The sequence below is a fragment of the Abramis brama genome (genome assembly GCF_963993115.1).
Source record: "Abramis brama genome assembly, chromosome: 19".
Classification (NCBI taxonomy): Eukaryota; Metazoa; Chordata; class Actinopteri; order Cypriniformes; family Leuciscidae; genus Abramis; species Abramis brama.
Window position 1 is genome coordinate 6,888,200 of NC_139981.1, and position 26,979 is coordinate 6,915,178.

Below are 26,979 nucleotides of genomic sequence, written 5' to 3' on the forward strand. Positions count from 1 at the left end.
AGGACTGTCACAGTTCAAGGTCAAAACAAGCCATTGTAACCTGCTAACAGCACAGACAGCTTAAATGAGCAGAGAGAGGCTCAAGTGCCCAGCATGATACAGATGACATATATTATTTGTATCTGTTTTAGGCCATAACCTGGCCTCCGTGGTCAGATTTTAAATGGCAAAACTGGATACTTCTGCGGTTTTTCCCACAGACAAGCTACTCCTACATTCAACAGACTCAGAGGGATTTAAACAGACTGCTTCACACTACAAGCTAAAGTGCCCAATTAATTTTTCATCCGTTTTTTTTTTTTTTTTTTGTGAAGTTGTTTACATGACCTTTTAAATGTGGTCCATATCAAACACTGCTCTAAACACGCAATGCTCAAACGATTAGTTCAAAAACACAAATTCATTCAAAAATTAAAAAGTGACTTTTCAAGAATGAACATGATCTTTAGGAATGAGTCATTAAATTGCTCACTAAACTGATGTGTTTTTTGTTCAAAACACCACTACTGTGTGCATGCTGACCCTGTTCTTCAACAACCATAATAAAATATTCTATGATAAATTTTTGTTATTAAATGAAATTCTAACATTTAACTTGGTCACTTTCTATCAATACTAGTGATGGATCGATGTACTGTATGTGTACTGATTACGCCCTGCTTGCCATCCATTATGTTACTTCCACGAGTCTACAAACAGCCTTGACAATATATAATTTCCATTTTCAAATATTTTAGAATTGAATCAAATAAATAATGTGTAAACAAATGCTTGTTTAATTTCAGTGTCGTTTCAATTGACTGCAACAGTTTTCAGTGGCCTTGGTTCCGGAAGCATTTCTTTCCCAATTATTTTTCCAATGAGGATTAAAAAAAGAAAAAAGGCTTAATTTGAAAAAAAAAAAAAAAAAAAACATGAACTAAACCAACCAGCCACTAGGCGAATCACATTACAAATTTTGATTTGAAGCAAAAAATTATTTTAAAATTAGACAAAAAGACAGAGGACTGTTTACTTAACGGCTTTAAGGAGCATGAAGCATTGTGAATGATAAAATTATCATTTTTATTTTGAAGAAATAATTCAAATTATTCAGTTAAAGTTAAGTTTACTGCAAAATATGCATATTATGTATACAAATATTTAAGTAGTTTGAGAGTGTAGGGAATACTATTATGTAATTCGCCAGTGCTTCATAGTAGTGGTAGAGTGCTGAAGAGTTCTTTAGTCATGATTCACTATAATCGCAATTCTCTGATTGGTAGAGAATGGAGATGTCTCACCAGAATCATGGGTAATGTAGTTTTTTTTTTTTTTTACACCAGGAATTCTGCCATTAAACGCCATTTAAAAACAAAAGCATATCAACAACCAAGTAGCTCAAAGAAGTTATTCAAAATCATTTCCCCCATGGAGAAAAATAAAGGGATTTTTCCGGAACCCAACTGCACTTCATTGCATTATCCTATATCAACCATGGGCTACTCTGCTCTCTAGATAACTGTATTCATACTGGCCAATGAAAAACCCACAGTGCTGACCAATAATTGTTAGAGTTCATAATGCCACAACAATTAAGTTTTATACTTTTGCATCTTTCTGTGTAATACTTTATATATGTTTGAATTATAAACCAAGGGTAAATGAAAAAAATAGTTTTTTTATGAATTCACAAGTCACATGGGGGAATCACTTAAACTAATTTATTCCCACATATGAAAGTGAACCATATATTTAAAATGGTTAAAATAATAAATGTGTAATATTAAATGTGTAAAGTAATATTAAATGTGATTTTTGCTGTTCATACTGTCATCCCCCCCAAAAACCCAGATGTGTCATACATGACAGGAAAAGAAAAATCAGATTTGGTTCACATTTAACTGTGTAAATGTAGCCACAGTTTTTCAGTGCTTGTTTGATAGCTTGCTGTCTTTCCATGCCGCTCCAATGAAAATGTCCTAGAACGCCCCTGTCCACTTTGATCAGTCTCACTACCAAAATAGCATGCACCGCTTCCTTTTTTTTTTTTAAACAATCACAGACACACTCTTTCAGTCTCCGCTCTATTCCCTGGTGGCTTGCACAGGCACTTGTTGCCTAAAAGCAAAAAAAAAAAAAAAAAAAAGCAATGAAGACAAGAAACTTGTGATCTAGTTTCTATTTTTATCCTCCATATCAATACCAAAAAGAAACGTCTCCAAGGACAATACCTCGTTGCAATTTTGGCCTCCGACCACTGAAATATGGCAGAACTGCAGGAAGGGTTAGAAATCTTTATAGCCGTTTCTCTCACTCGTTCACTCACATTCTTCTTTGATGTCAAAAAGTCTTCTTTAAAAGGTGAAGTGTGTAATTTCATGGTAAAATAAAATTCCACACTTTATCTTTAAACTAATCACAAACCACTGTTTACTATATATTTTAAGATACAGTTTTCTCAGTGGGATATATGCATGTAAAAGACAAAAATGTAAAAACAATTGTTCCCACATATAGTCAGTTCTTGTTTACTTGCAGCTAATAATTGTAGTGAGATGAGCTTAGGCTCTGAAAGTGCAATTTAGAGAAGATATCATGAAACCTATGAACGCTAAGCTTGGGCTACCTTTACATTATGTGTGATTAATGGGAAAACGGCCCACTGCACAACCTGTTGTGGTCGTGGCAGGGGATCATGTGCTCCTACACGGCTCTAACTGGATAGGAATGAAGAGCTGATGTGCTCACACCGTGATAAAGACTGAAATTTGTTCCACACAGGCATGTGGTAAAGCGGGAAGCAGATTTTGGCAGCAGAACAGGGTTTAGCACCACACCACACCAATCAACAGCACAGATTCAACTAAAGAGATCATGGATTATTGTCATGAAAATAAATGCTTCATGGCAGTAGAAACCGGGTTTCCTTCTGCCAGAAAAAAAGGCTGTTTTCAGGGACCAGTAATGGACCAACAAAAGCAGCAGGTGCAGAGCATCATGGGTAACAGTCTCGCTGCCCACGGCGAAACACAAAGTCTTTTATATACAAATTAAAAATTCCGCCCATGGCCTGTATCCTCGGCATGGCCGTGTCTTGTCCTGATGTCGCACACGAGGCAAAAAAGCTTTTGCCTTTTTCTTGCGGCTCCTTATTCAGGGAAATCTCGGCAATACTGCAGTCTCTTTTATCGGCCTCTCAGTACTCCCACTCATCTGTCTTCATATCCAAGTAACTGAGGATATTCTGGGCATGTTTAACAGCTTGCTTACGGGCAGTTTTGGTCCCCTCGTCCCCTTGAGGGTCCACAGCATCAAGAGCCAGAAGTTGTTTGGTCAGTAGCTCTTCCAATACCATGTAGCTCTTGTCAGCCCTCTTGCCATCAAAACCCAACACCTGAGCCTGGAGTTGGCCCAGGCTGGCTAAGACACGCCACACGGCCGCATGAGGAGGAGGCTCATCTGCTCCAGGGTTACGACGTCCTAGGGCTTCCCAGAGGTCTAGGAAGGTGATGAGTGCTTGAACTTCCAGCACAGCCCTTCGCCGTGCCTCCCGAATGCAGGGATTTCGGCCCGTGTCCACCTGATCCAGGTGCGTAAGGAGACCTTGCAGCTCCGCCCCCTGTCCCGTGGCACCATGACGGAGCACCTCCTCCCGCAGCACTGAGACACGCCCCCTAATCGCCTCAATTTCACGAATCGAGTCATTCTGCGCTAGATCATACCTGGAGGTGCAATGGGTTAAAGTTGATTAATATTCAATATAGAAAAAGTAACTAATAATCCATAAAAAATTAATTTCTGTCATTAATTACTTGTCATTCCAAATCTGTATGCAGTTATATTTTTAGACGAGGGTCAGGTTTTATATACCCCTCATATATTTAATATATAAGTATTTTTTATATATACTACAATATTATATTATATAATTATTACATAACTCAATATACTATATTACAAAATGATTATATCATTATAGAGCTCAATAAATACTTACATTTAGCTGAGATTCATCAAATGGATTAAAGTGATAGTAAAGATACTTATGACAATGACAAAAAAAATCTATTTCAAATAAATGCTGTTCATTTGAACTTTCTATTCATCAAAGAATCATGAAAAAACTGCATCAGTTTCCACAAAGAAGCAAATGTTTTATATATTGATCATTTTTTCTTTAGCATCTTAGAATGATTTCTGAAGGATCATGTGACACTGAAGACTGCAGTAATGATGCTGAAAATTAAGCTTTGCCATCACATTTCAAAATATATTAAAATGGAAAACTGTCATTTGAAATTGTAATAGTATTTCACAATATTACTGTTTTTACTGTATTTGTGATCACATAAATGCTGCCTGCAGTGTACGTAATGTATGTATATATTTTGAAATGATGCAAGGTAGAGTTAATAATGATTTTTGAGTGAACTATACCATTAAAATTTCATCTTTACATGAGTAGCTTCACTGAATGGTTGCATAAGTAAACATAAAATGGGATTTCACTGGTGCTACATATTTGTCGTGTCTAATTTCAAAGGTTATGCCCTCCAGAGGTCTCATTTGTTGGTTGCGTACATCATAAAGGCTGCCTTATTTTAGAGAAGTAACCATTACATTCCAAAGTAAGAAAGAATTTACAATTATTTATACCTCAGAAACAGTCTACTTATAATGACTACTTTTCTGAAATGAAACATCCTTGACGATATAAATGCGGCCAACAAATGGTGTGTGTGTTTGAATGGAGATCACAGTATTTTAAAGATGAATCGTGCAGCTCTACTGTCTTATCTCTCTCTCAGCATATGAGCAGCGCAGACCTCCGGAGGGCACAGCCTTCAAAATGAGACACAAGCTATTGTCGTTGATGTGTCCATTTGGTGTTACCTGCGCGTGTCGTATCCTTCTCCCTCCAGGTCAAGATGTTTTAGCAGACCATTGATCTCCTCCACCACTTGTTTTCTGTAGTTCCTCACAGCAGCGTTACTAGACACATCCAGGGCGTCCAGTTCAACCAACAGCTCTGTGAGGATCCTTGCTAGGTGGGTACAGCTATCACGCCCACTCAGACCCATCAGCAGAGCCACTTCCTGGCACCGGGCACCACTCACCTACAAGACATCAAATCATTTCAGGTTCTCTTTACTTTACTGTTAACATTGTCTCTTGGCTAAAATCAGAACATCTTTCAAAAAGTATTAAAGAGATCATATATACTACTGTTCAACAGCAACAAAAGTAATATTGTGAAATATAATTACAATTTAAAATAACTGTTTTCTGCTTTAATATATTTTAAAATGTAATTTATTCCTGTTTTCAGTGTCACATGATCCTTCAGAAATCATTCTAATATGATGATTTGCTGCTCAAGAAATATTTCTTCTATTATCATCATCATTGTTAAACAGTTGCTGCTTAATATTTCAGTAGAATCTGTGATACATTTTTTTCCAGGATTCTTTGATGAATAGAAAATTCAAAAGAACAGCATTTATTTGAAATAGAAATCTTTTGTATCATTGTTAAACTCTTCGTCACTTTGGATCAATTTAATGCGTCCTTGCTGAATAAAAGTATAAATTTCTTTAAAGAAAATTTTTGAAAGAATCTTTTTTCAGAAGATTTTTTTTTTAATCAATTTAACGTCCTAGCTGATTTTTTTTTTTACTGATCCCAATCTTTTGAACTGTAGTGTATATTTAATATATCTTTTATTTTACTGAAAAAAAGTATGATTTAAAAAATATATAATTCTGATCCTAAACTGTTGAACAGTAGTGACAAAAAAATAGAAATGAAATAGAAAATAAAACATGTAGAGATTTTGACCAATTTAGTGTCCTAGCTAAAAAAATAAATAAATAAATCTTACCGACTGTAAACTTATGAGCTGTAGTGTATATTTCATTTTACTTTCTACTTGAGGTCAAAAACAGAATTAGGGATTTTCATGACCATTTCTACCCTCTCTCTAACCCTTAAAATTAAAATAGTTTTTTCCAGCTGTATCTTTAAGAAACATCCCTTCATGTGCAAAAAGAATAACAGCAGTTTTCTAGTTAATACGTGGATTTGTGATTCCTCATGATATTAATCATTTGCAATACCACTCACCTGCGCCATAACTTGATTAATGCGCTGCACGGCCTCGTGCGTGTCGTCGGACAGCGGCAGCGCCAGCGTATGAGTGCGTATGCGACCCTCCAGTATTTCCTGTACGGCACAGACCCTTGTCAGCGCCTTGTAACGGGCCTTCCTGAGCGGTACGCTCCCACCCGTCTTGACCTGAGCCAGCCGCATGGCCACGTCCTGCACAGCCTCCACCAGCTCCTCACTAATCTCAAAGGCATCTTGAGCCTGGCCCTGCCGGAACGGCCCCACAACCCCTTCGTTCAGCATGTTCTGCGCCTCCTGGGTCAGCTCCTCAATGGCCAGCCGAGATGGATGCGTAGCATTACCCTCTAGGTATCGAAGCAAACCCTCGACCTCTCCCGCCGCACGCTTCCGGGCCTGCTGAAGCTCCGGCCGGCCCTCCGTCTCCACCTGGGTGGGTAAATAAAACATGATTAGTCATTATTATACTTTACTTTTCAGATTCTTTTGATGCAGTGATGCCCTGTCCTTACCTTATCCACCTCCAGCAGTAATCGGGTCAGCTCTCGCTCCAGTCGTTTGTACTCTCTGTCGCTCTGCAGGCCGCTGTAAGAGCACACCTGTGGGCCCAGGTTGGCGATCTCCCTCTGCAACTCATCCAGCCGTAACAGGGCTGGGTGCTGCCCAGGGTACGGGCCCCGGGGTCCGGAATAACCTGGGAAGGGTCCCGGCATCTGCTGAGTCTGTGGCTGCTGACTGCCATGATCCATTGTCCTCTTCCCACCATCAAAGGGTTTCCCAAACAGGCTGAAAAAGAAACAGATAGGTGAGAGCTGGTCAAATAACCAAATTATATGGTGAGATATGGAAATAACCAAAGTATGATGTTGAGAAGTGAGGATGATACAGTGGATAAAATGGAATAAAAGTTAAACAGAGTATTTTTATAGGTAGCTGACATCAAATACTTTACAGGAAAAATCCAAAAATACTTTAAATAGTATTTTTTACTAATTATTTTATTATGCATGCATATTTTATGAACTCATAATAATTAACAGACTGTGAACTATTGTGAAAAATTCAACATTTGTTACACTGCATGACCATTTAAATGAACTATTGAAAGCAATAACATGATTAAAACTTATTTTTTAAATAAATGGTGACAGCACCTAAAATACACACTTCCTAAAACATACATAATGTTCAATAGTTTGGGGCCATGTTTTTGAAAGAAGTCTCTCATTTATTATTTATTATATCACAGGAAAAATAGTAATATTGTGAAATGTTATTACAATTTAAAATAGCTTTTCTATTTAAATATATTTTAAAATGTTATTCCTGTGATGCAAAGCTAAATTTTCAAAATCATTACTCCAGTCTTCAGTGTCACATGATCCTTCAGAAATCATTCTAACATGCTGATTTGCTGCTCAATTTTTTTGTGATACATGATGCATTTTGCATGATACACTCTTTGCTGTAAATAAACTTCATAAGAACAGTATTTATTCAAAACAGAAAATATAACTTTATAAATCGTTACCGTCACTTCCACTCAATTTAATGCACAGAAGTATTCATTTCTTTGAAAAAAAAATATATATATATTATTACCCCAAACTTTTGAACGGTATTGTACATACAAATTTACATAAATAATTACACAAATAAAATCACAGACATATTGTGCCTCAACAACCCTTTTACAGTAGCCTCAAAAAGAATTTGAAATGTATGAATTTCATTGCATTAAATCAATATAAAATATCCCCAAATGACATCAGGAAAACATATGGTGACCAACAATTTCCCCCCCTAAATTACTTTAACAAGCAGGTCATTTTTCTGCCTGTATGAGAAATCAAAGTAAGCTATGAGCCACTTTTACCAAATTCAGAACCGTGTATGATTGTGGGAAAAACAAATAGGGTTAATCCTAACTCAGGTAAACTTTAACTAAGAAAACTGCAGGAGAGAGGTTTTGTGCGTCTGTAATGAGCACAGGTTGTATGTGTTGCACAGCTGTGATGACTAAGGCTTACTCAGCCAGATGTTTCCAACTACACCCATCATAAACAAACAGTCCCAATAGGCACACGGCATGCCACAACACGAAACAGGAGCTGCCTAAATGCATGACACATCACAAAAACAAACCTCCATTTGTAGGGACAACGTTTGTGAACAAACATGTAGAAATTAAAAACAAACTTTCGAGGATAGCAATGAAATATTTCAGTTTCTGAAATTCAGAACATGTACCTGGCTTAATCTGTCCATCCAATGAAAAAAACTGAAACTCGAGCATTCACTCCGTGTGAATTCTTGAATTCAATCAAGTCTGAATTTCGGCAGTGAATCCATTCATCTGATTTTGACAGCAACAGTCCGTTTGCGACAACCCAACTTACTGGGAAGGTCTCAGAAAACATACTTCCAAATATTTACATGTGTGGTGGAGAGCAAATATTTACATGTGCGATAGGGAGCATAACTATTAAAGAAGTTGTGGTCCTACTCATTACCACAAAAAAGATGGCAAAATCTGTCTAGCAGCCGTTATATAAGTGTATCAATCCAACAGCACCAACCAACCGAACTGCAGAAGATGTTTAGAGAAATGAAGTGTCCTTAAGTGCAGACGCCCTTCACACAGCCCATTCAGCGCTGTCTTACCTCTACAGATTCAAAGTCCAAGAAAAGATTTTCTTGGCAGACGACTGGTGCTGCTGTTCCCTAGGGAAGTGTCTGTGATGTCACGGAGAGGTCATAATAACAGGATTTAAAGAGACAGCGTCCATTAGCACCCAGACCGTATAGTGTTCATGAAATACATTTGATAAACATGGATGAGATTGCACAAGGATTTAAAATATGATATTGATCTATACTAAAAAAAAAAATCTAATAAATAGAACTATAAAAAATTGGGAAAAAGACAGAAAAGTGGACTGCTGCACTGCACACACATTACAACTGAGGCATGAATCAAAATGATTTTCTGTGGTAATTGAGAGTGTGCCACAGATGCTGGTGATATACTGCATTTAATCCAGAATATTACTTTACAACGGTGTAGTGAGACTCAATGCAGTCCTTGTATACCTCATGATCCGAGATCTTCTACTACTTCTGGATAGCTTTTTCCTCCAAAAAAAAGAAAAGAAAAGAAAAAAGCATGCCTTGGGTGCTTTGTCCTTTTATATAACCAGGTGAACAGAGAGACTGTTGCGAAGAAGAAACCTCAAATGAAAAAGTATTACAGTGAGTGGCCATATATACACACAAGTTGCCTATGAATATATATTTCTAGCCTAAAAGCAAAACATAAACCCTACACTTAAGTCTCTGTCCAAAACGCATAATTTGCTACAATCTAACACAAGCAGCTTCAAAAATGTAAAATAAATACTCCTTGAACACTCCCAAGAAATATCGGAGTTACAAACTTACAAATTGTTCACCAAGCTTGTTATTCCCCAGTTGTGCAGCAGTACAGCGTTCATTTGACGTCATGCTGGGAGTGTAGGAGGAGGACAGGGTCAGGTCAGATAAGGATGAGTCAGAACCCTCATCTGTCCAGATGCTCCACCTGCTTCCCAGCATCCCGTCTCCCCCCTTCTCTCATACTCCCATATACAATCATTTAAGCCTCAGAAGACCTCTTATTATAGGGTTGCAGCAACCTCTCTCAAGTAAATATAAACACCATGGACTATGAAATTTGGGAGGGGCGAAAGAGCCAACATGCCATCCATGCCAGAGCTTATCAGTGGGTAGTATGGTACTGCTAAATACATCACTGCTTCCTTCCCTACTCATGGAATTCTGCCACATCAGAGTCAATTAATTATTTTCAATTGCTCAAATTCACATGGCCAAAAGCCTTTCCTAAACTTTTGTCCACAGCCCAATCGCTACGGCTCAAGAACCACTTAATTGACGCCAAAACAAACCTTTTAACACCCTAAAGTCTCTTTTAAACAACAATACAGATACAGACTTGATACAGATCAAATAGGACATATTCTTTTGCCAATGTCATTATGCATAAAAATTAAATTAAATAAATAAAATTGTGATTATTCACAATTCGGCCCTTCTAAAATTGATGGAGGACTAAACTAGACTAAACCAAAGCTGTTATCTGTTCAATGCAGGCTTCATGCAATGTCTCATCATCACCATAATCATGAAGTGTTTCTTTAAAGCGCCCCGATTATGCTTTTTCAAATATTACCTTTAATGCAGTGTGCAACATAGCCGTTTGTGAATGTAAAAGTCTGCAAAGTTTTAATGATCAAATTACAGAATAAATAAAGTTATTGTCTCCTATAAGATAGAATCGATTCTGAACTGCAGTAATTGGAATGGCTGTCGTCAGCAATTCTAGTCTCACTTCCCGTTACATATCTAAGTAACAATGTAACAAATATTTGTATAATGCCAGCTTAGGATCTTCACTTACTGCCCCCTTTCCCTCAAATATTGTAGTTGTAGCTGAAGCCTGAAAGAGTTTTGTTTGTCAAGACAAATGTCAAGACAATGCTATTTTCAGCGCTGCGAGAGCAAATCTACTTTGCATGCACTTCAAAAGGATGAGGACTGGAATTGATACAGAAAAGAAAAAAAAGATGCCAATGTTACTGTTCGCATCACTGTGTATTCAAGTGCTGAGGAAACTCCGGAGCTGAAATTCAAGTATAGTAATGGCCATATAGTTTCTGTAGACCAATCACAGCAGACTAGGCCGTCTGACCAATCAGAGCCGAGTAAACTCTCGGAAAGGAGGGATTTAGAGAGACTGAATCTTCGAAAGAATCGTTCAGACTCGTTAAATTATGTGATGTGCAATGTATAAGTAGATTTTTTCTTCTTTTTACCTTGGATTCATGTAAACCCATTGCAGGAGATCTCCAAAACAAATTAGGAACCTTTAAAATAGCATAATATGGGCACTTTAAGTACACTGTAAAAATATACTGTTAATGTTACTGTACTGGCAGCTCTTGCTAGAAATTGACCTAAAAAAGAAAAAAGAAGAAAAAAAGACAACCATCAGGGTAACACACAACACTAAAATGATGCAATAAACATTAGCATAAACAATAAACAAACTAAACTAAGAAAATACTATAATAATAGGGCCCAACTAATGTAGTTTGTTAATATGAAGCAATTTTAGGTATTGATTTTTCACAGGTGATTTACAGGTATTTTGAATTATGCATTGTATTGCATTTTAGGATTAAAGGAAATGTCTGTAAATGTAACGAATAATGTCCTGACAAAAATGTACCAGTGCAGTACTTCAACACGTTGTTGTTGTTTTTTAACAGTGTATTAATAAAATTGTCTTGTTTTCTGCTATGCTACTGAGACTAATAGCAGGGTGTCTTCAAACTTCAGCATCAACACTACAGGGAGGGAGTCGAGATTCTGGAACTGTCCACAGCAGCTATGATCATCTTACCAGCAGTATCAACTAAAATGATCTTCTGTTCATGAAGACTGAATGCAATACACGTCTCATCATCATGATATGCCATCATGAAGAGCGTCTTATGGCTGTAGATTAATAGATTAAACAGGGACCTAACACGTCCCCCAAATATGGGTTTTGCAATGGCTGATTCTTAAATTACTACATTTGTTCCCCCAGTACTGAATATGTGGCTACATCCATGAACTATACAATAAGGCAGAATGAGAATATAACAAGCCTGTAGATGCCTCACCAAAACGTAATCCTTGCTGTAATCTGACAACGCGGTGCCTGAATTTACATGACTCAAACCATCACAGAAGGACATTTTTATTGCTTCTGAGCACAAGCCAACCCTTTCCGACACAATCCGAGCATGTCTCACCACCTCCTGTGATGCGCAGCATATTTCTCACCTTTTCAACGCGCCGAAAACGTTCGCGCACATGTCTAACGGGGTCCGTTTCCATCAGCTACGCTACGGAACTGTTTTGCGCGGTGCAACACTCCAGTAATTTCTGGTTCGTAGAGTTGCAGTGACACTGGCAGAGACTGGCATTTAGAGCAGCACCATCACGTCGGTATGGACTGCATTCCTGCCCCTCCCCTCACTATATGAGCGCTAGTGGTGGGGATTTTGATTCCTCTCAGTGACTCTTTTGGATCAGTTCACTAAAAGACTCATTCAGTTACGCTTTACGCAGTTACATCGTTACGCCGGTAGGAGGCGACACATGCGTGTCATTTTGCGTGGTATGAGCCATTGAATCGTTCACTTTAAATCGATCTTGACCGAAATTAGGCTTAAATTATTATTTCTTAAAATAATTTGCTTGTCTACAAATCTATTATGAAACCATCATAGTGTTTCCCCCACAAACTACAACAAAGCAGGTGTATAATTTTCCCTCCATTTTCTCAATTTGCTTTCTCAGCATGACTTTCATTAAGCTATAGAAAACAAAACAAAAAGGTATTAGACTAAATAAGTTAATTTTAATAATTACATGCATCTAAATTGTGTAAGGTAAATAGTCATTCTTTATATGTTCATAAATTAGTTTGTAAACAAATGTTTGTTCGGTTTGTTTATTCAGGTCTTACCTTGCTCAAAGTCGCTCCAAATCTCATTTAGACTAAAACAATGGCTTAATTCAGAATAGCATACTACACATAAAGGCAAATATGTAATAGTCAAGGCCCAATAACTAGAAAGATAATTATAATGATACTTATTTTACCATCCACACCAACAAAGTTAATGTTAATAATTAGTAAATTAAACATTACTTTACTTTAATTAGTAAATTAAAGTAAAAGTTAATAATGGTTGGATATCGTTTTTTATTGTTTTGAAAGTGATTCCAACAATTTCATTCCCTTGTGTCATCATTGATATAATGCTCTGGATTTCCCCATTCTCATTGAATTAGAACGATCTTTATAACTTTATAGTTATCATCCTTAGTGTGAATGGGTCATAAGAGCAGAATGGTTGTAAATATATAGCCTAGATATGGAAGACATTTCTATTATGTAAAAATATGACAAATAGTAAGAATTGAGTAGCAGCATCAGTTGCGTAGCTTCACTGCCATTAGGGCTGAGTATAAGTCCATTTTTATGCCCTTCCCTCAGTCTCATTCACTTGGATGTACGTCATTGCTTATGTTGCACGAGTGCCCACTACTGGCAGAACCCTTGAAATGTGTTTTAATGGAAAACCACATTGATCACGTGGAATCCGGATTTATTATTTACAGTTTTTTCCTTATTAATTTATTTTACACACCATTTTATAGGCCTTTATGTATGCTTGGGCTATTAATTATGAATATATATAGTGTGAATATGACTAACCTGAAGTGTACATGTTGAGAAGACTCTGTACCTATAAAAATGAGGGGTCGAGGGTCTGTTCAAATAAACTTTCCTCATCCACTTGATGAAGTTGAACACACTTCAAAATAGCGGTGGATATTCCCCTGGTGTGCTTAACTAGCAAGTGTATGTCTAACAAAGGAGTTAAAAGCAGCCTAGCGGTGCATCCAAAATCGCATACTGTATGAGTAGGTACTACATTTGAACTTGAACTTACTTCATTACTTCATTGTCCATAAAAAAAAAGTATGTTCTAAATAGTATGGATGTTATCCAGATGTTGCCTACTACATCTGCCATGTTGTCATTATCATGTGATCTACCAACGTCAGTTGCATCGCTTCACCTCCATTCATAAATCCCCTCCCGTGGCCTCATGGGATATTAAAGTGTCTATCAAATGCACACTTCAGAATTAGGGGACTTTTCGCCTACTGTTTTTCCAGTAATACGTATTCGGACATACTGCTCTGAGTCTGTTGGCGTGCTGTTTTTCGCATGCTATATAGTAGGGAAATATTTCGGACTCAGCATAGGCGTGTTCGACTTGAAGCCTCGCTGCGCATACCGATTGGTGAATGACATCAAAATACCGCGAGAGTGATTATGCTTTCAATCGCTCTTGCGGTAACTTACTTTGATCGATCGGCCTGAGCAGCGCCACTTCAAGTCGAACACGCCGATTCACAAATCCTCTCCCCTGGCCTCATGGGACAGTAAAGTGTCCATCTTATGTGCACTTCAGAATCTCACCGAAATAGTAGGTCATCCATATACTGTGAATTTGCACTCTACTTTTGTCACATACTACTGTTTATCACCTATATAGGCTAGTAGGGTAACTTATGTGATTTCGGATGCAGCCACTATCTCAAGGCAGGAGAGCAGCAGCCAAGCGCTTCGAAAGGGAGAAAAATACCCTTTCGTCTGTGGCAGTGTATGGCTGGTAACGAGAATGATTCGTTCACTTAAAAGATTCGTTCAAAAACTCAGATTCGTTCACAAACGAACACCATACTGGGGAGACCATTTCTCGCATCAGGAGGGATCCCTAATACTGCGATATCTTCAAATTGACCACTTTACCCCGATCAGTAAATAAAACCATCTTGCCAATAACTGAAGCATGTCATATTGATACAGCGCGGAATGTACGGACTCACCCCCCTTTGTATTTTTGATAAAACAATTTAAGCCTGGAAGTCAAATGTGAACTCCCTTCCAAAACACAAAGTGGTTTCATCTTTCATGCACAATAACGTCAAGGAATCTGCTGTAAACGTAGTAGCTGTGCTGCGTAAAACTGTTTAAAACGGCATAAACCACTTGAAATAATCCGCCCGTTTAGCTGGCTGCTATTACGTCCACATAAAACACACAAAGACACTGATCACCTCTCATTTAGAGCTCACGGCGGTGGAGGTGAGATGTGTAAAAAATAAAAAGACAGTTATATGAATACATTTCTTATTAAACATGATGTTCAACGGGCTGTCCATCCTACCTGCATAACCATCTGACAGCCATTGGTGCCCCTGTGTTTACAGATTAAACGACGTACTTTTCATTTACAACCACCGGGCATACATGTCTAATGACAAACCAGCTGGCCAAGCGAGAGTTACGAGGAGTTTAAATTCATTAAACGTGCCCAAAACTAATATAAATGTTTGGAATCTTTGGCGTGGCGTGAACCTGGCATGAAGCAACCCCAGCACTGCACATTTTTTATGTCTCCCTCATCTAAAACTCCTGATTCATCTCATTAGCTCATTAGTAGAGACCGCAAGAGCTGAAGTGGGTGTGATTGATATAGGAGAAAATGTGCAGTGCTTAACGTGCATTTAAAATTGTTTTAAGGGGGAATATTATATAATAAAATTATATACACACTACCGTCCAAAGGTTTTTAAATGCTTATTAAATAAATATTTTATGCTCACCAAGGCTAAATAGTAATATTGTGAAATATTATTACAATTTAAACGAATTGATTTCTATTTGAATGTATTTTAATATTTATTATCAATATAGAAAAAAGTTGTGCCTAGTTAATATTTAATATATATAAAGTTAATATTTTTGTGGAAACAGTGATACATTTTTCTCAAGATTCTATGATGAATAGAAAAAGTGAAAAAGAACAGCATATAGTGACTGTGAAAGTCACTGTTGATTAGTTTAATGCATCCTTGCTGAATTTGAAGTATTATTTAATTTATATTTTGTCACAAAAACTTTGTGATTCAGATTCATTAGCGACATCACAAAAAGCACATGTTGTCTATATTTTTTTTAACACTTTCAATGATTTTAAATGACTTTTTTTTCCAATTCAACACAATTGAAATTACACTGTTCAATTGAACATAATTCCCAAAATTCGCAGTATTAATTTATAAAATTAACTGAATAGTTACTTGTACAAATTAACCGGTATACAACATATAGCTACTGATCCACTTTAGGAATCACAATTAAAGTGCAAACTTGTTTTTATTTAATTTTAAGTCAAACATTGACATTATCCCCGGTTTCACAGACTAGGCTTACAGTAAACCTATTCCCAGACTAAAATGCATGTTTGCACTGTTTTAACTGAAAGCAACTTGCACTGACATATCTTAAAACATGTCAGTGTCATTGTTTTGTCTCAAGATGCACACCAGTAATTTTTTAAGGAACCAGTTTTTTTTTCAAGGAACATTTATAAAAGCTACTTAAATGCCCTAATTGAACTAAAACCTAATCCTGGCTTAATCTAAACCACTGTTTGTGAAACCAGGCCCATATGTTGTTGTGTCGTAACTCATGGGATGTTTTGGTCGTCCAGTTTGATAAAATCAGAACTAGCGGAAGTAGAGTGCGCCAGAGCTTTCCAAAATACTTGATTTTTGTTGAAAATATAATTCAAATAAAACACAGTGCACTCTCTCCAGAATGTGATATGCTACGGTTGTCATTTTACCTTGGAAAACAAGAATATATCTTCTCTTGTACGAAGCGCTGAAGCATGAGTAATGTAAAGGACTTTTATTTTAAAATCATCCACCATGTTAAAATGTACTGATAGATGCGTGCTGTTCTGCTGTTACGGAAGCCAGCGGAGAAATCGCACTTATTATGATTTTTATTTGTCAAGGTCGATTCATTATTTTAATCAAAGATGAATTTAAAAACATTTAACTGTATAATATCTAGGTGTCTGCGTCCGTGTTACACACATGCTCCTGTGTCATTAAGGAGTCCCTGTCGAGGTCATCGACAAAGCACAAGCCAACCACCAAAACATGCCAAACGACAAGAGGTTTGTCGTTTACTACCTTTATGTCAAATTAACAGCAATGCAACATTTCATCTGCACGTCTAACATTTAAATGCTCTCGTTGCACGTATCAACAAATTATATTAGATTAATATAATTTCATACAATTAAATTCGAATTTTGAATTTCAACTGATGGACTTGCATAATTGTCTATACTTTTGCTTTTAGTTTTTAAAAAACGTTTAAATTGCACATAATTATTGATATTTCAAAAATGCTAATTTGTGTAGCACTACATACCATTTGTAACATTTATTTCAATACTCTCTTTTTTCTTTTTTAACCTGATGTGAAAGTTAAAAAAAGTAAGTTAAGTTATAACTGTGGATTTAGTTGTCTGATGTTGCCTAGTTTTACCCAGATTAATTAGACTGATTAGATTAATATTTGTTTCTTTTTTTGTTTTTGGAAGTTTTCTATCATGCTGCCTTGTTCTTATCTAGATGACTGGTTTTTTTTATTTTTATGTAGAGGTCTGGATTCAGTCCAACAGCAACATCAAAATATGACTGGATCGGTCCACCAGATAGACTGTCAAACCTGAGGCCGATCATATATCACATCCCAGAGAATGAGACACCACTGGAAAGGAAGTTGAGGCATCTGAGACAGGAGACCGAGGACTGGAACCACAAGTTCTGGACCAACCAGAACTTCTCATTTAGCAAGGTGTGAACCACAGATGTATGATGCAAGCTTTAAAACTCCTCAGTGTGTTGCAGGCAACACATTTAATATGTTTGTGGAGTAGTTACTGCAACTATTGAGATCCTCCATGAAGTTCTCCCTTTACCATTAGGGGGCAGTTTTGTGTTCCAAAAGTTAATTCATGAAAGTTAATTCATATTGACCCATTTTTTATTTTTTACAACAGGAAAAAGAAGAATACATTCAATTACAATTGACGGCAAAAGGGTTGTCAGAAAGAGATGATGATGGTGAGCTGTCTAAATACAGACACTACCTACAGCAGGGGTGCAAAACTCAGTTCCTGGAGGACCACAGCCTTGCAGAGTTTAGATCCAACCCTACTCCAACACACACATCTCTAGGCTGTGTCTGAAATCTTGACCTCTAAAAAAAAAGTGTGTTTCTATATTGTTTGAATGTAATTGGACATACTGTATTCGCCATGCTGCCATTATCATGAGACCTACCAGCGTCAGTTCCTTCAAAGCCACTTGAAGGCAAGCCTGCAACCTTATAGTTAAAAAGGCGTAACGCCTGCTGCTAATGCTGCAGTGATCAGGGAAGACAAGAGGCCATTTGTTTCTTTTTGAATGGATGTCAATGGAGGAGAGGCTTCACAACGCTGAATAAACTGCTTTTGTGAGCAAATAGCTTATTTAATGGATCGACTAATCTTCAACATGTTTGCTAATTTTTAGATGGATCTATTTTTAGTTTACACACAAAAAAATGCTGTTTTATAAGAGAAGTCACGGACAATTGTGTGACAGCTATGATTCAGTTTACGCACTTCTCATTTATTTCTATGGTATCCGCAAACAGAGGTTGACTGTTGAAATCCAATGAAGTCAAGGCACACGTGATCCAAGTTAGGCGTTATGCTTTATCCAATGGTAGAGCCTTTGACCCTCATATCTCCTAATAATAAGACTTCTCTGGTTGCATCACTTCACTGCCATTCACAAATCCTCTCCTGTGGCCTTATGGGATAGTAAAGTGTCCATCATATGCGCACTTCAGAATCTGTAGCAAGTCATCTGGGTACTTTCATGTCTACTCTTTTATGAGTATTATGAATTTGGATATACTACTCTTGTAGTAGTAGTATATCTAGTTGTGGCCTAATGGTTAGAGAGTCTTGTAACTTGATGGTTGTGGGTTCGATTCTCAATACCGGCAGGAAATGACTGAGGTGCCCTTGAGCAAGGCACCTAACCCCCAATCGCTCCACAGGCGCCGCAGTGAATGGCTGACCACTGCTTCGGGTGTGTGTCCACGGTTTGCAGTGCACGTGTGTGTTCACTACTCACTCCTCCCAGTGTGTGTGCACTAACTCTGATAGGTTAAAGAGGACAGAATCCAGGAATGGGTTGTCATACTTGGCCTTCCCTTTTTACTTCACATAATGTTTTTGGTCTACTTTATAGTAGGGAAGTATGAAATTTCGTATGCTGCCCTAGGCTGCGTCTGAAATCACATACTCTCTTGAGTAGGTACTTATTTTGAATAAGTAACTACTTTACGACCGCTAAAAGAGAACGTTCTGTATAGTATGAGTGTGTGTAGTATGAATGTTATCCGGACATACTACATTTGACATGTTGTCATTATCACGTGACCTTCACTGCCATTCACAAATCCACTCCCGTGGCCTCATGGGATAGTAAAGGGTCTCGTGTGCACACTTCAGAATCTCACTGTAAGTAGTAGGTCATCCGGAGACTTTTTGCCTACTCTTTTATGAGTACTGAGAATTCAAATAAGCCTGAAGGACTTGATTGGCTGGATCAAGTGTTTAATTAGGGTTGAAGCTAAACTCACATTTGTCGGCCGCATACGTCATAAAGGATGTCATATTTCAGAATAGTAACTGTTATAAAATGTACCTTTTATTTCTCATGAAATTTTAATTTCATAATGACTTTGGAATGTAGTGGTCAGTTTACTGAAATGAAGCAGCCTCAATGACGTATGCAGCGTCACAAATGCGACCTCTGGAGGACACAGCCTTCGAAATGAGACTGTGACCCTCCAGGAACTGAGGTTTGCACCCCTGACATTCAATATACTTAATTTAATTCACACTGTCAGTCCAAATCTGATTATTTGTGTATACTATTGGAATCTGATCTAAAATTATTGACGTCCACTTTGTGTATTGCAACTGTTCAGATCCATTAGTTTTCTGAAACATCTGCATTGGTTTCTATGACAATGACATTGTGTTTGTAGGCATACACCAAAAACAGCAACCACAGCATGGAGTAATTTGCAATACAGATGATGTCTTATTTACAACATTACAACGTGTAGCATTGTAGCAACATAGCACAACCTTGTTTCTGCAGCGACTTTCAGCATGTTTCCTAGAACAACATCTGACATTTACGGTTTACGTGGCATGAGAAAGTCACATAAACCATACAAAGTCCGATCAGAGCAGTCAGGCTGAAACAGATTTCCAGAAATGTGATTTGAATAGGATTTCAAACCACATATGGATGCAGCTTGAAACAGATTTCATGTGATTTTTTTTCTTTTTTTTTTTCTTTGCCATTCACACTTGCTAAATCTGATTGGATTCCAGTGGGATATGCAGAGATCAGATTTGGACTCAGTCTGAACGTAGGAGACATGCCTGTGGTGGTTTTGGCACTGCTAACTGAAATGTGCTTGTGTATACTGTCATTTATCACCGTTCCAGGAAGGAAAAGGACTTTAAGCAGTGAGGAAATGGCAGTATTCTACAAACACTTCTTGGACAAAAACATTACAAGGCATTCCAGTTATAACAGGTGAGATTCAAATACTTTAATAATTTTAAAAACTGCGCTACACAATCCTCTACATGTATTCTCTCATCTTTTTAAGCAAGGAAAAGGCTTACATTTTCTAAAAATGTATGAGTACTGAGAATTCAAATAAGCCTGAAGGACTTGATTGGCTGGATCAGGTGTTTAATTAGGGTTGAAGCTAAACTCACATTTGTCGGCCGCATACGTCATAAAGGATGTCATATTTCAGAATAGTAACTGTTATATAAAGTTACTGTAAAGGTATAAATGTACCTTTTATTTCTCGTGAAATTTTAATTTCATAATGACTTTGGAATGAAGCTGCATACTTCAGCATTATTGCATTGCATTTAAATATTGACTTCTTAACACATTATTGGGAGAAATAGAGTGACAAATGATATTTATAAGCTATCAGAATTTCATCTTACTTTTTGGCCATATAAATATCAGCAACTACACCAAATTATTTGGGTCTCTGAATAAAACGGAGGTGTCATTTTCTTTCTCCTCAAGTGTGAGCTCCATATTCTCCTATATTATACTATATGAGCCATAAAAGCCTGATGTATCAAATATGATAATCAACAACAACTAAAAAGACCATTTTTGGTGTTTTGTCTAAAACTGTTCCATTAAAAAAATTATTCTGACTATTACAACAGGATTAATTCCAAACCTTTTGTGTTTCAGGGAATGGTACAGACGGAACTTCACCATTACACTTCTGATGGCAAGAGTAGCTCTACACAACACATGGAGGACACTGACTGGACAAGAGAGAGGAAAAACTTCATGAAATATAAATAAAGACTAAATTAATCACTGCTCTCTATGGTGTAATCTCTATGTGGAAGTGAAAGCAGTGAAAGTTTAGACCAAACATTGCACCAAAACCTGGAACTGTTTTGGGGGTTTTTATAATCTGAGTCTTCTCGCCAAGTTCAAAACCTAAATATTATTATGTTAATAGCTGCACGTTGAGAGGAGAGATGCACGCAAAGCCAAATCTACAGCAGCCTTATCTAATGTGAAAATTCTTACTCGCCATGTCATTCCAAAACTGTATGACTTTCTTTCTTCTGTGGAACATCAAAGAAGATATTCTGTGAAATGCAAATTTGGAACAACTGGAGTGTGAATTTTCAATTATGGGTGAACTATCCCTTAATTATAAATTTGACCTTTTACACCTAAAATACATTTATTTTTAAAGCTAAAACACTGATAGGTTAAAGGCCTGTCTTTGGTATCAAACGTGGTTTGGGAAAATGTTGCATTAACATATTGCATTAAATTGAAGCTAAATTTGCCTCTTTGTACCTGTAAAATAAATTTTTTCGAATGAATCACAGTCAAATAATAAATATATAACACAAACCATACAAATCATGAATTGTCATATCGAGGTAGGCTTACATAAAATGCAGTTTAAGGTTTAGGCTAATAATTCAGAAAATAATAAATGAAAATAATTTCTCGGGGTGATCTGGTGTATGGAAATGTAAAACCAGGAGTGTAAGCAGAAGCAGAGTGATATCAAATGCTTTGAGCATAGGCGAAGAAATTAATCTCACTCCGCTCCACTCATATGTGGCATTCCAGACCAGTTTTCTTTCTGTACTTTGTTTATTTACGGGCAAAGCTTGATGAATTGGCTTCTTTTTTTTTTTTTTGTAGCAGTAGTAGCGATATCACTCTCTCTCAGCTACATTGCGAGTAATAAATCACTCGTATTTGCGACTAAATATATATCATTAGCCACATAGCTAATAATAAATTGTTTATCTGACGATTCTTATTACTAATATTGTTTAAATAACCTAGTCGAACTTTGGTATAATATATACGGAAACATAATAGTAGTAGACAAATAGGACTACTAATGAAAATAAACGAAATAAAAAGTAAAATTAACAGCTGATATCAACATTTTCGATAATCCCAAATTCCTTTTATCTTCGGATGACATCATAATGAGGAGGAGTAAACCTGCCGGGAGAAACACAACGCCATTTTCACCCAGTGCAGCTCCAGACAGATGCGTCTGAGCTGAGATACGACTGTTTTCGCAAACACCGCGGCACACATTATGACTGTGTGATTAATAATCTATAGTTTCTGCACCACTCTGTGATTTGAGCTCGTGCTGGAGGAATCGGACTGCTAGTGGCAGGAACTTCCCCCATCGAGCTCCGGAAGACTGGAGAGGACACACACAACTGGTCCGACTGCCCTATTCCAACCCCCAAACCCTCTCATTCAGTCTGCGGAGTGTTATATTGACTTGAGTTTTGTGGTGGGACACAGAGGAACAAACCCTGTTACAGTTGTGTGTGATCTGGATGTTCCGCTGAACGGTAAGATGTTTATTATGCTAACGAGCTAACGTTAACTCACGCGCTCATCTCGCGTCCGAGGCTGGTTGGGAGTGTCAGTCTACCTGTCAAATGAGTGTTTACATCGCCTTTAAACGACTTCGAGAACGTTATCACTTTTATTAGACCTGGTAAATCGGCTGGATGGATACTCAGAGGTATGATATTGAAAGTCAGATGTGTGATATTAAGTCACAGAGTGTGTAAGCCCAGCCAGGCCATGATATGCAGCAGAGAGTGTTAGTCACTGCACCAGATAACTGTGTATGATACAGCCCTAAACCATCCAGAAGATCAGTGTTAGATCAGTATCAAACCAGCAATAGATCAGTGTTAATTCAATGTTAGTCACTGCTCCAGAGAACTGTCCATGATATCTGTTCAGTAGGGGTAACATCTCTGCGTGGCAGTGGTACTAAATCCTGCACTCCACATTTTGGAAATCTCCCTTATTGAATATAGCTGATTAATATCATAAGTTTCAGTGCTGGGTGTCTTTCAGGATTGAGGACCACTGCCCTAATCCATAAAGAAGATTGTGTTTATTGAGTTAATAATCAGTGCACCACTAAGCAGACTATAGATTGTTTCACAGCCGGTGCTAACATATTTCTACAGTAATAGGTTATATAGATTTTTAATGTTTTTTTTAAAGAAGTTTCTCCGAAGTTCTTCAAGGCTGCATAAAAAAACACTAAAACAGTAATATTGAGAAATGAACTGTTTTCTATTTTAATTTATTGTAAAATGTAAATTATCCCTGTGATGGGAATTACATTACTCCAGTCTTCAGTGTCACATGATCCTTCAGAAATCATTCTAATATGCTGATTTGTGACTTAAGAAACATTTCTTTTTATTATCATTGTTGAAAATGTTGTTTTTGCTGTGATGCACTACTCGGTGTATTCAACAATTTAGAGTAAATGTAATATTTTTATTCAGCAAAAATGCATTAAATTGATCAAAATTGGCAGAAAATACATTTGTTTTAACTCTCTATTTAAAGAATCGTTAAAAAACGTGCATCATAGTTTACACAAAAATATTAAGCAGCATAACTGTTGACAGATCAAACTTGATGATAACCATTATTAACAATTGAGCACCAATAATAATTCATAATAACTGAGCTCAAAACCAGCATATTAGAATGATTTCTGAAGGATCATGTGACATATATCAGCTAATTCCAATAGATGTGACCATTTGAATTTATTTTGTTGATCATGACTCGCCTCTCTAGTTCTTCTCTATTCACATATAAAGGCTAAATTCAATCTGTTCATAGCCTAAATCGATCGAGTCTTCAGAAAATTTGGACTAAACCGCTCAATTAATATGGATTAGTTTTACGATCTCTTTATGAACTTTTTGAATCGTCAAAGTGGCAGACTTCATTTGTTCTGAAGATGAACGAAAGTCTTATGGGTTTGGAACGACATGAGGGTGAGTAATTAATGAAATAATTATCTATCTATAACTATCCATTTAAGAACGGCCTAATTCTCTAATAAATGTATTATTGAACTGGTTCTGCTGGTCTCAGATGGAGACTTTATACAGGAGCTTGTTAGACCAGTTAAGTGATGACTAGTACTTGTATGTTGCAGGAAATTAGTTTTAATTGTTTATTTGCATTTAATTTAATTAAACACATAATCCCTGTCTCACTACTTGATATGTTGACGTGTAACCCAGATATTTGCAAAAAATAACCAATTTCATGACGATTACTTGCTTGGAATCAACTGAGCGCAAGGTGCTCGATCTTGCTGTGTGACGTGGCTCTTTTTTAGTTGGTATGCAGATGGCTTGCTCTGCTCGGTTGACATACAGTCCGTCTTTGCTCAGTGAAAGCTTTTGTAATTTAGTGAAGGAGATGCAGTCTCTGAGCGGTTTGAATGTGTGGCCAGCTGTGAGCTCGGGCTCCACTGCAGTGGCTTCTCAATGAGAAGGTGGCTGGTTCTCCTCTGGGGAATCAATGGGACAGTTATAAATTTGGCTCCGCACAGGAACACAAGCACAATTTATGGCCACTCATACACTTGTGCTGCAGCAAAGTGCCTCCGTTTGATTATACTGAACGCGTTCATCTGAATTGAACAGGGATGTGACTTGTGTGATGGAAATGTGTCAGTGTCTTGCTATATGGGATAGGTTTAATTTGGACACATATCAGACCTGATATAGTAGGTTTTCTAATAAAACTAACATCACAACAAGGGTTTCTTGATTCATTGTTTCTACTAACACCGTTTCTTCTTTATTCATGCACAGCTGATACTTAAAACAGAAAGAAACAGACATCAGGATGATTCCCCAAAATATCACAGAGAAAGGGCAAAGCTTTAGTGTAAGATGGTGCTCTAACCTTCACACATAGCGTTGGAGAATTCAGAGGTAGTGCCGTCTGAAGCTGAGTGGGTTGGACTGAAGTGTCAGGGCAATCACACTCTTTTGCAGAGTTCATTAAAATGAAGCACCACACTGCAGTTTCTCATGGTGGTCTGAGTCTCTAGCCCAAGGCGAGCAAGGACACACACACCACATACCAGCATCAGTGTTAATGTTACCTCTCACAAACAATGTCATCTGTAGATTGAGACTTGGTCATAAAATTAACATTAAGATAAATAAATGCTTTAGAATTGTTGGTTAATTGGTAACTAATATTGGTAACTAATATAGTTAACTAATGTTATCAAATGGGACCTTTATTGTAAAGTGTTACCATATTATTATTATTATTTTTTTATTTTTTTATTTTTTTGACAGCCCCATGCAGTTCTCATTCATTTTAAATGCATGAATGTTTTGGCAATCATTATTATATATTTGGGTCTTTAGCAACACAAATCTATATTTAACATGGATGTATCTCTAGCTGTTGTGATAATATAAAACTCCCCTGATTTTAGAGTAACAATTACAGAATAACAAAATAAAGCATAATTTGGTTCAGTTTGAGCAGCTGTTTTATCACTGTCCTCGTCAAAGCTCATTTTCAAGTACATTCAGCATCTTGCTCATATTAGCGATCTCAAACATATTCTCTAAACTATCATTTTCAACATCTTCAAAATCAATATTTTGATCTCTGACAGCTTCTTCAGCAGATCCACCATCAAGTGACAGTGACATTAATATTTGATTGTGTTCAGTACTTGCTCTGCAGTAAATCACTGAGACATTTCAAGTTTTGCTGATGATACTTCCTATTCTTTTGTTTTCTGCCTGCGGTAACTATGAGTGGAACGTCACTTCATCATTGTGTATAAGACATTGCAACCTTGTGGAATAAAGGCGAGTTGCACTTATTCAGTTATCAAAGATGAAATTATTGTTGTGCAGAAAAATATACTTGCACTGTTACACACCTCGGGTTGTTAGCGACCCTATACAATTTTTACAAATTTTATTATGGGAAAACAGACATTCTTTTAGAATCATAATTATAATTATTATTTTTTTTATATATTGTTCATAATGAATTGATTGAGGAATACTAAAAAGGTTGATGTCTAACTTTAAAAAATGACTGAGGAGGAGTGTAGTGAATGATGTCCCGAGTCACTAAAGACCTGAGGTATGCGTTTATGGGTCAATTATAGTGATGTAATGACTAGGATATTCCTTATCATTTTAAGAATAATTATGATTGCTACTTTATACAGTATAATTGCTGTTTTGTGTTTTACGAAAAAAGAAACGTCAAAGAGGGGATTTTGAATGAGTAAATCATTTTGGGGTGAGCTAGCTATTCCTTTAATCTCTGTCCTGTTTTTTTCTCCCTTGGTGTGTGGCCTTCCTGTAATGTCAGCAATATCTCTTCCTGTGACTCGACAGCATGGATGTTGTTATAGTTTCAGGCGTTAGGTTCAGCCCCCCTCCCCCTTCCTCCAGGTCACAGGAGAGTTTTGGCCCGATGGACAGGGTTGTGAGTCATTCTATAGTCGTTTCTATCGGCTTAACAGCTCTGAGTAATGAGCCTCTCGCCCAACCTGCTCAATCTCTCCAGCTCTCTGCGTTCAAACCTCAGCTTCCTCTTTTATTACTGCATCTTTAGCGTTCTCTGTCTCAATCTCCACATTGAGTAATAAGGGACTGATCGTTATCTTTTGTAATTGAGTAGGAGGTGTGTTTTTTCATTTATCTGTCCTCCTTACTTGTTCTCACTGCACTTTTGTATTTGGAAAACTGGAAATTCTCCCTCTGCTTGTGTCTATTATGACATCTTGTCCTGGTGCTGTAATAATTAAAATAAAAACCCTTTCCCTAAAGTCAGAGTAGCTGCAGATGTTTTTGTACTTCCCTTGGTTTCTGGGTA

At 37.1% G+C, this 26,979-nt stretch overlaps 3 protein-coding genes across 8 annotated transcripts in view; 2 read left to right on the top strand and 1 right to left on the bottom strand.

The window, feature by feature from the left end:
- Positions 1-2,154: 2,154 nt before the first annotated feature.
- On the bottom strand, positions 2,155-15,054 carry bag5 (BCL2 associated athanogene 5). 2 transcript variants are annotated; one of them, XM_084093120.1, is made up of 5 exons: positions 14,964-15,054; positions 6,618-6,891; positions 6,106-6,534; positions 4,876-5,099; positions 2,155-3,704 (listed from the first exon to the last, which is right to left on the bottom strand). In XM_084093120.1, exons 1-5 carry the CDS (start codon positions 14,984-14,986, stop codon positions 3,179-3,181), a joined length of 1,476 nt encoding a protein of 491 aa, XP_083949246.1. In that variant the 5' UTR covers positions 14,987-15,054; the 3' UTR covers positions 2,155-3,178. The 2 variants fall into 2 exon arrangements, with proteins under 2 accessions (XP_083949246.1, XP_083949245.1); XM_084093119.1 differs by lacking the exon at positions 14,964-15,054 and adding an exon at positions 11,995-12,191.
- A 1,232-nt stretch (positions 15,055-16,286) lies between these two features.
- Positions 16,287-21,094, top strand: coa8 (cytochrome c oxidase assembly factor 8). Its single transcript, XM_084093334.1, has 5 exons — positions 16,287-16,766; positions 17,258-17,455; positions 17,661-17,724; positions 20,181-20,271; positions 20,965-21,094. Exons 1-5 carry the CDS (start codon positions 16,626-16,628, stop codon positions 21,068-21,070), a joined length of 600 nt encoding a protein of 199 aa, XP_083949460.1. The 5' UTR covers positions 16,287-16,625; the 3' UTR covers positions 21,071-21,094.
- Positions 21,095-22,251: 1,157 nt separating this feature from the next.
- Positions 22,252-26,979, top strand: part of klc1a (kinesin light chain 1a) — a 40,890-nt gene continuing 36,162 nt past the window's right edge. For 3 of the 5 annotated variants that reach the window (XM_084092777.1, XM_084092778.1, XM_084092780.1), the window contains exon 1: positions 22,252-22,631. The gene's annotated coding sequence lies outside the window, so the exon portion shown is untranslated. The remainder of the gene's footprint in view (positions 22,632-26,979) is intronic. The other 2 variants (XM_084092779.1, XM_084092781.1) reach the window with 1 other exon arrangement.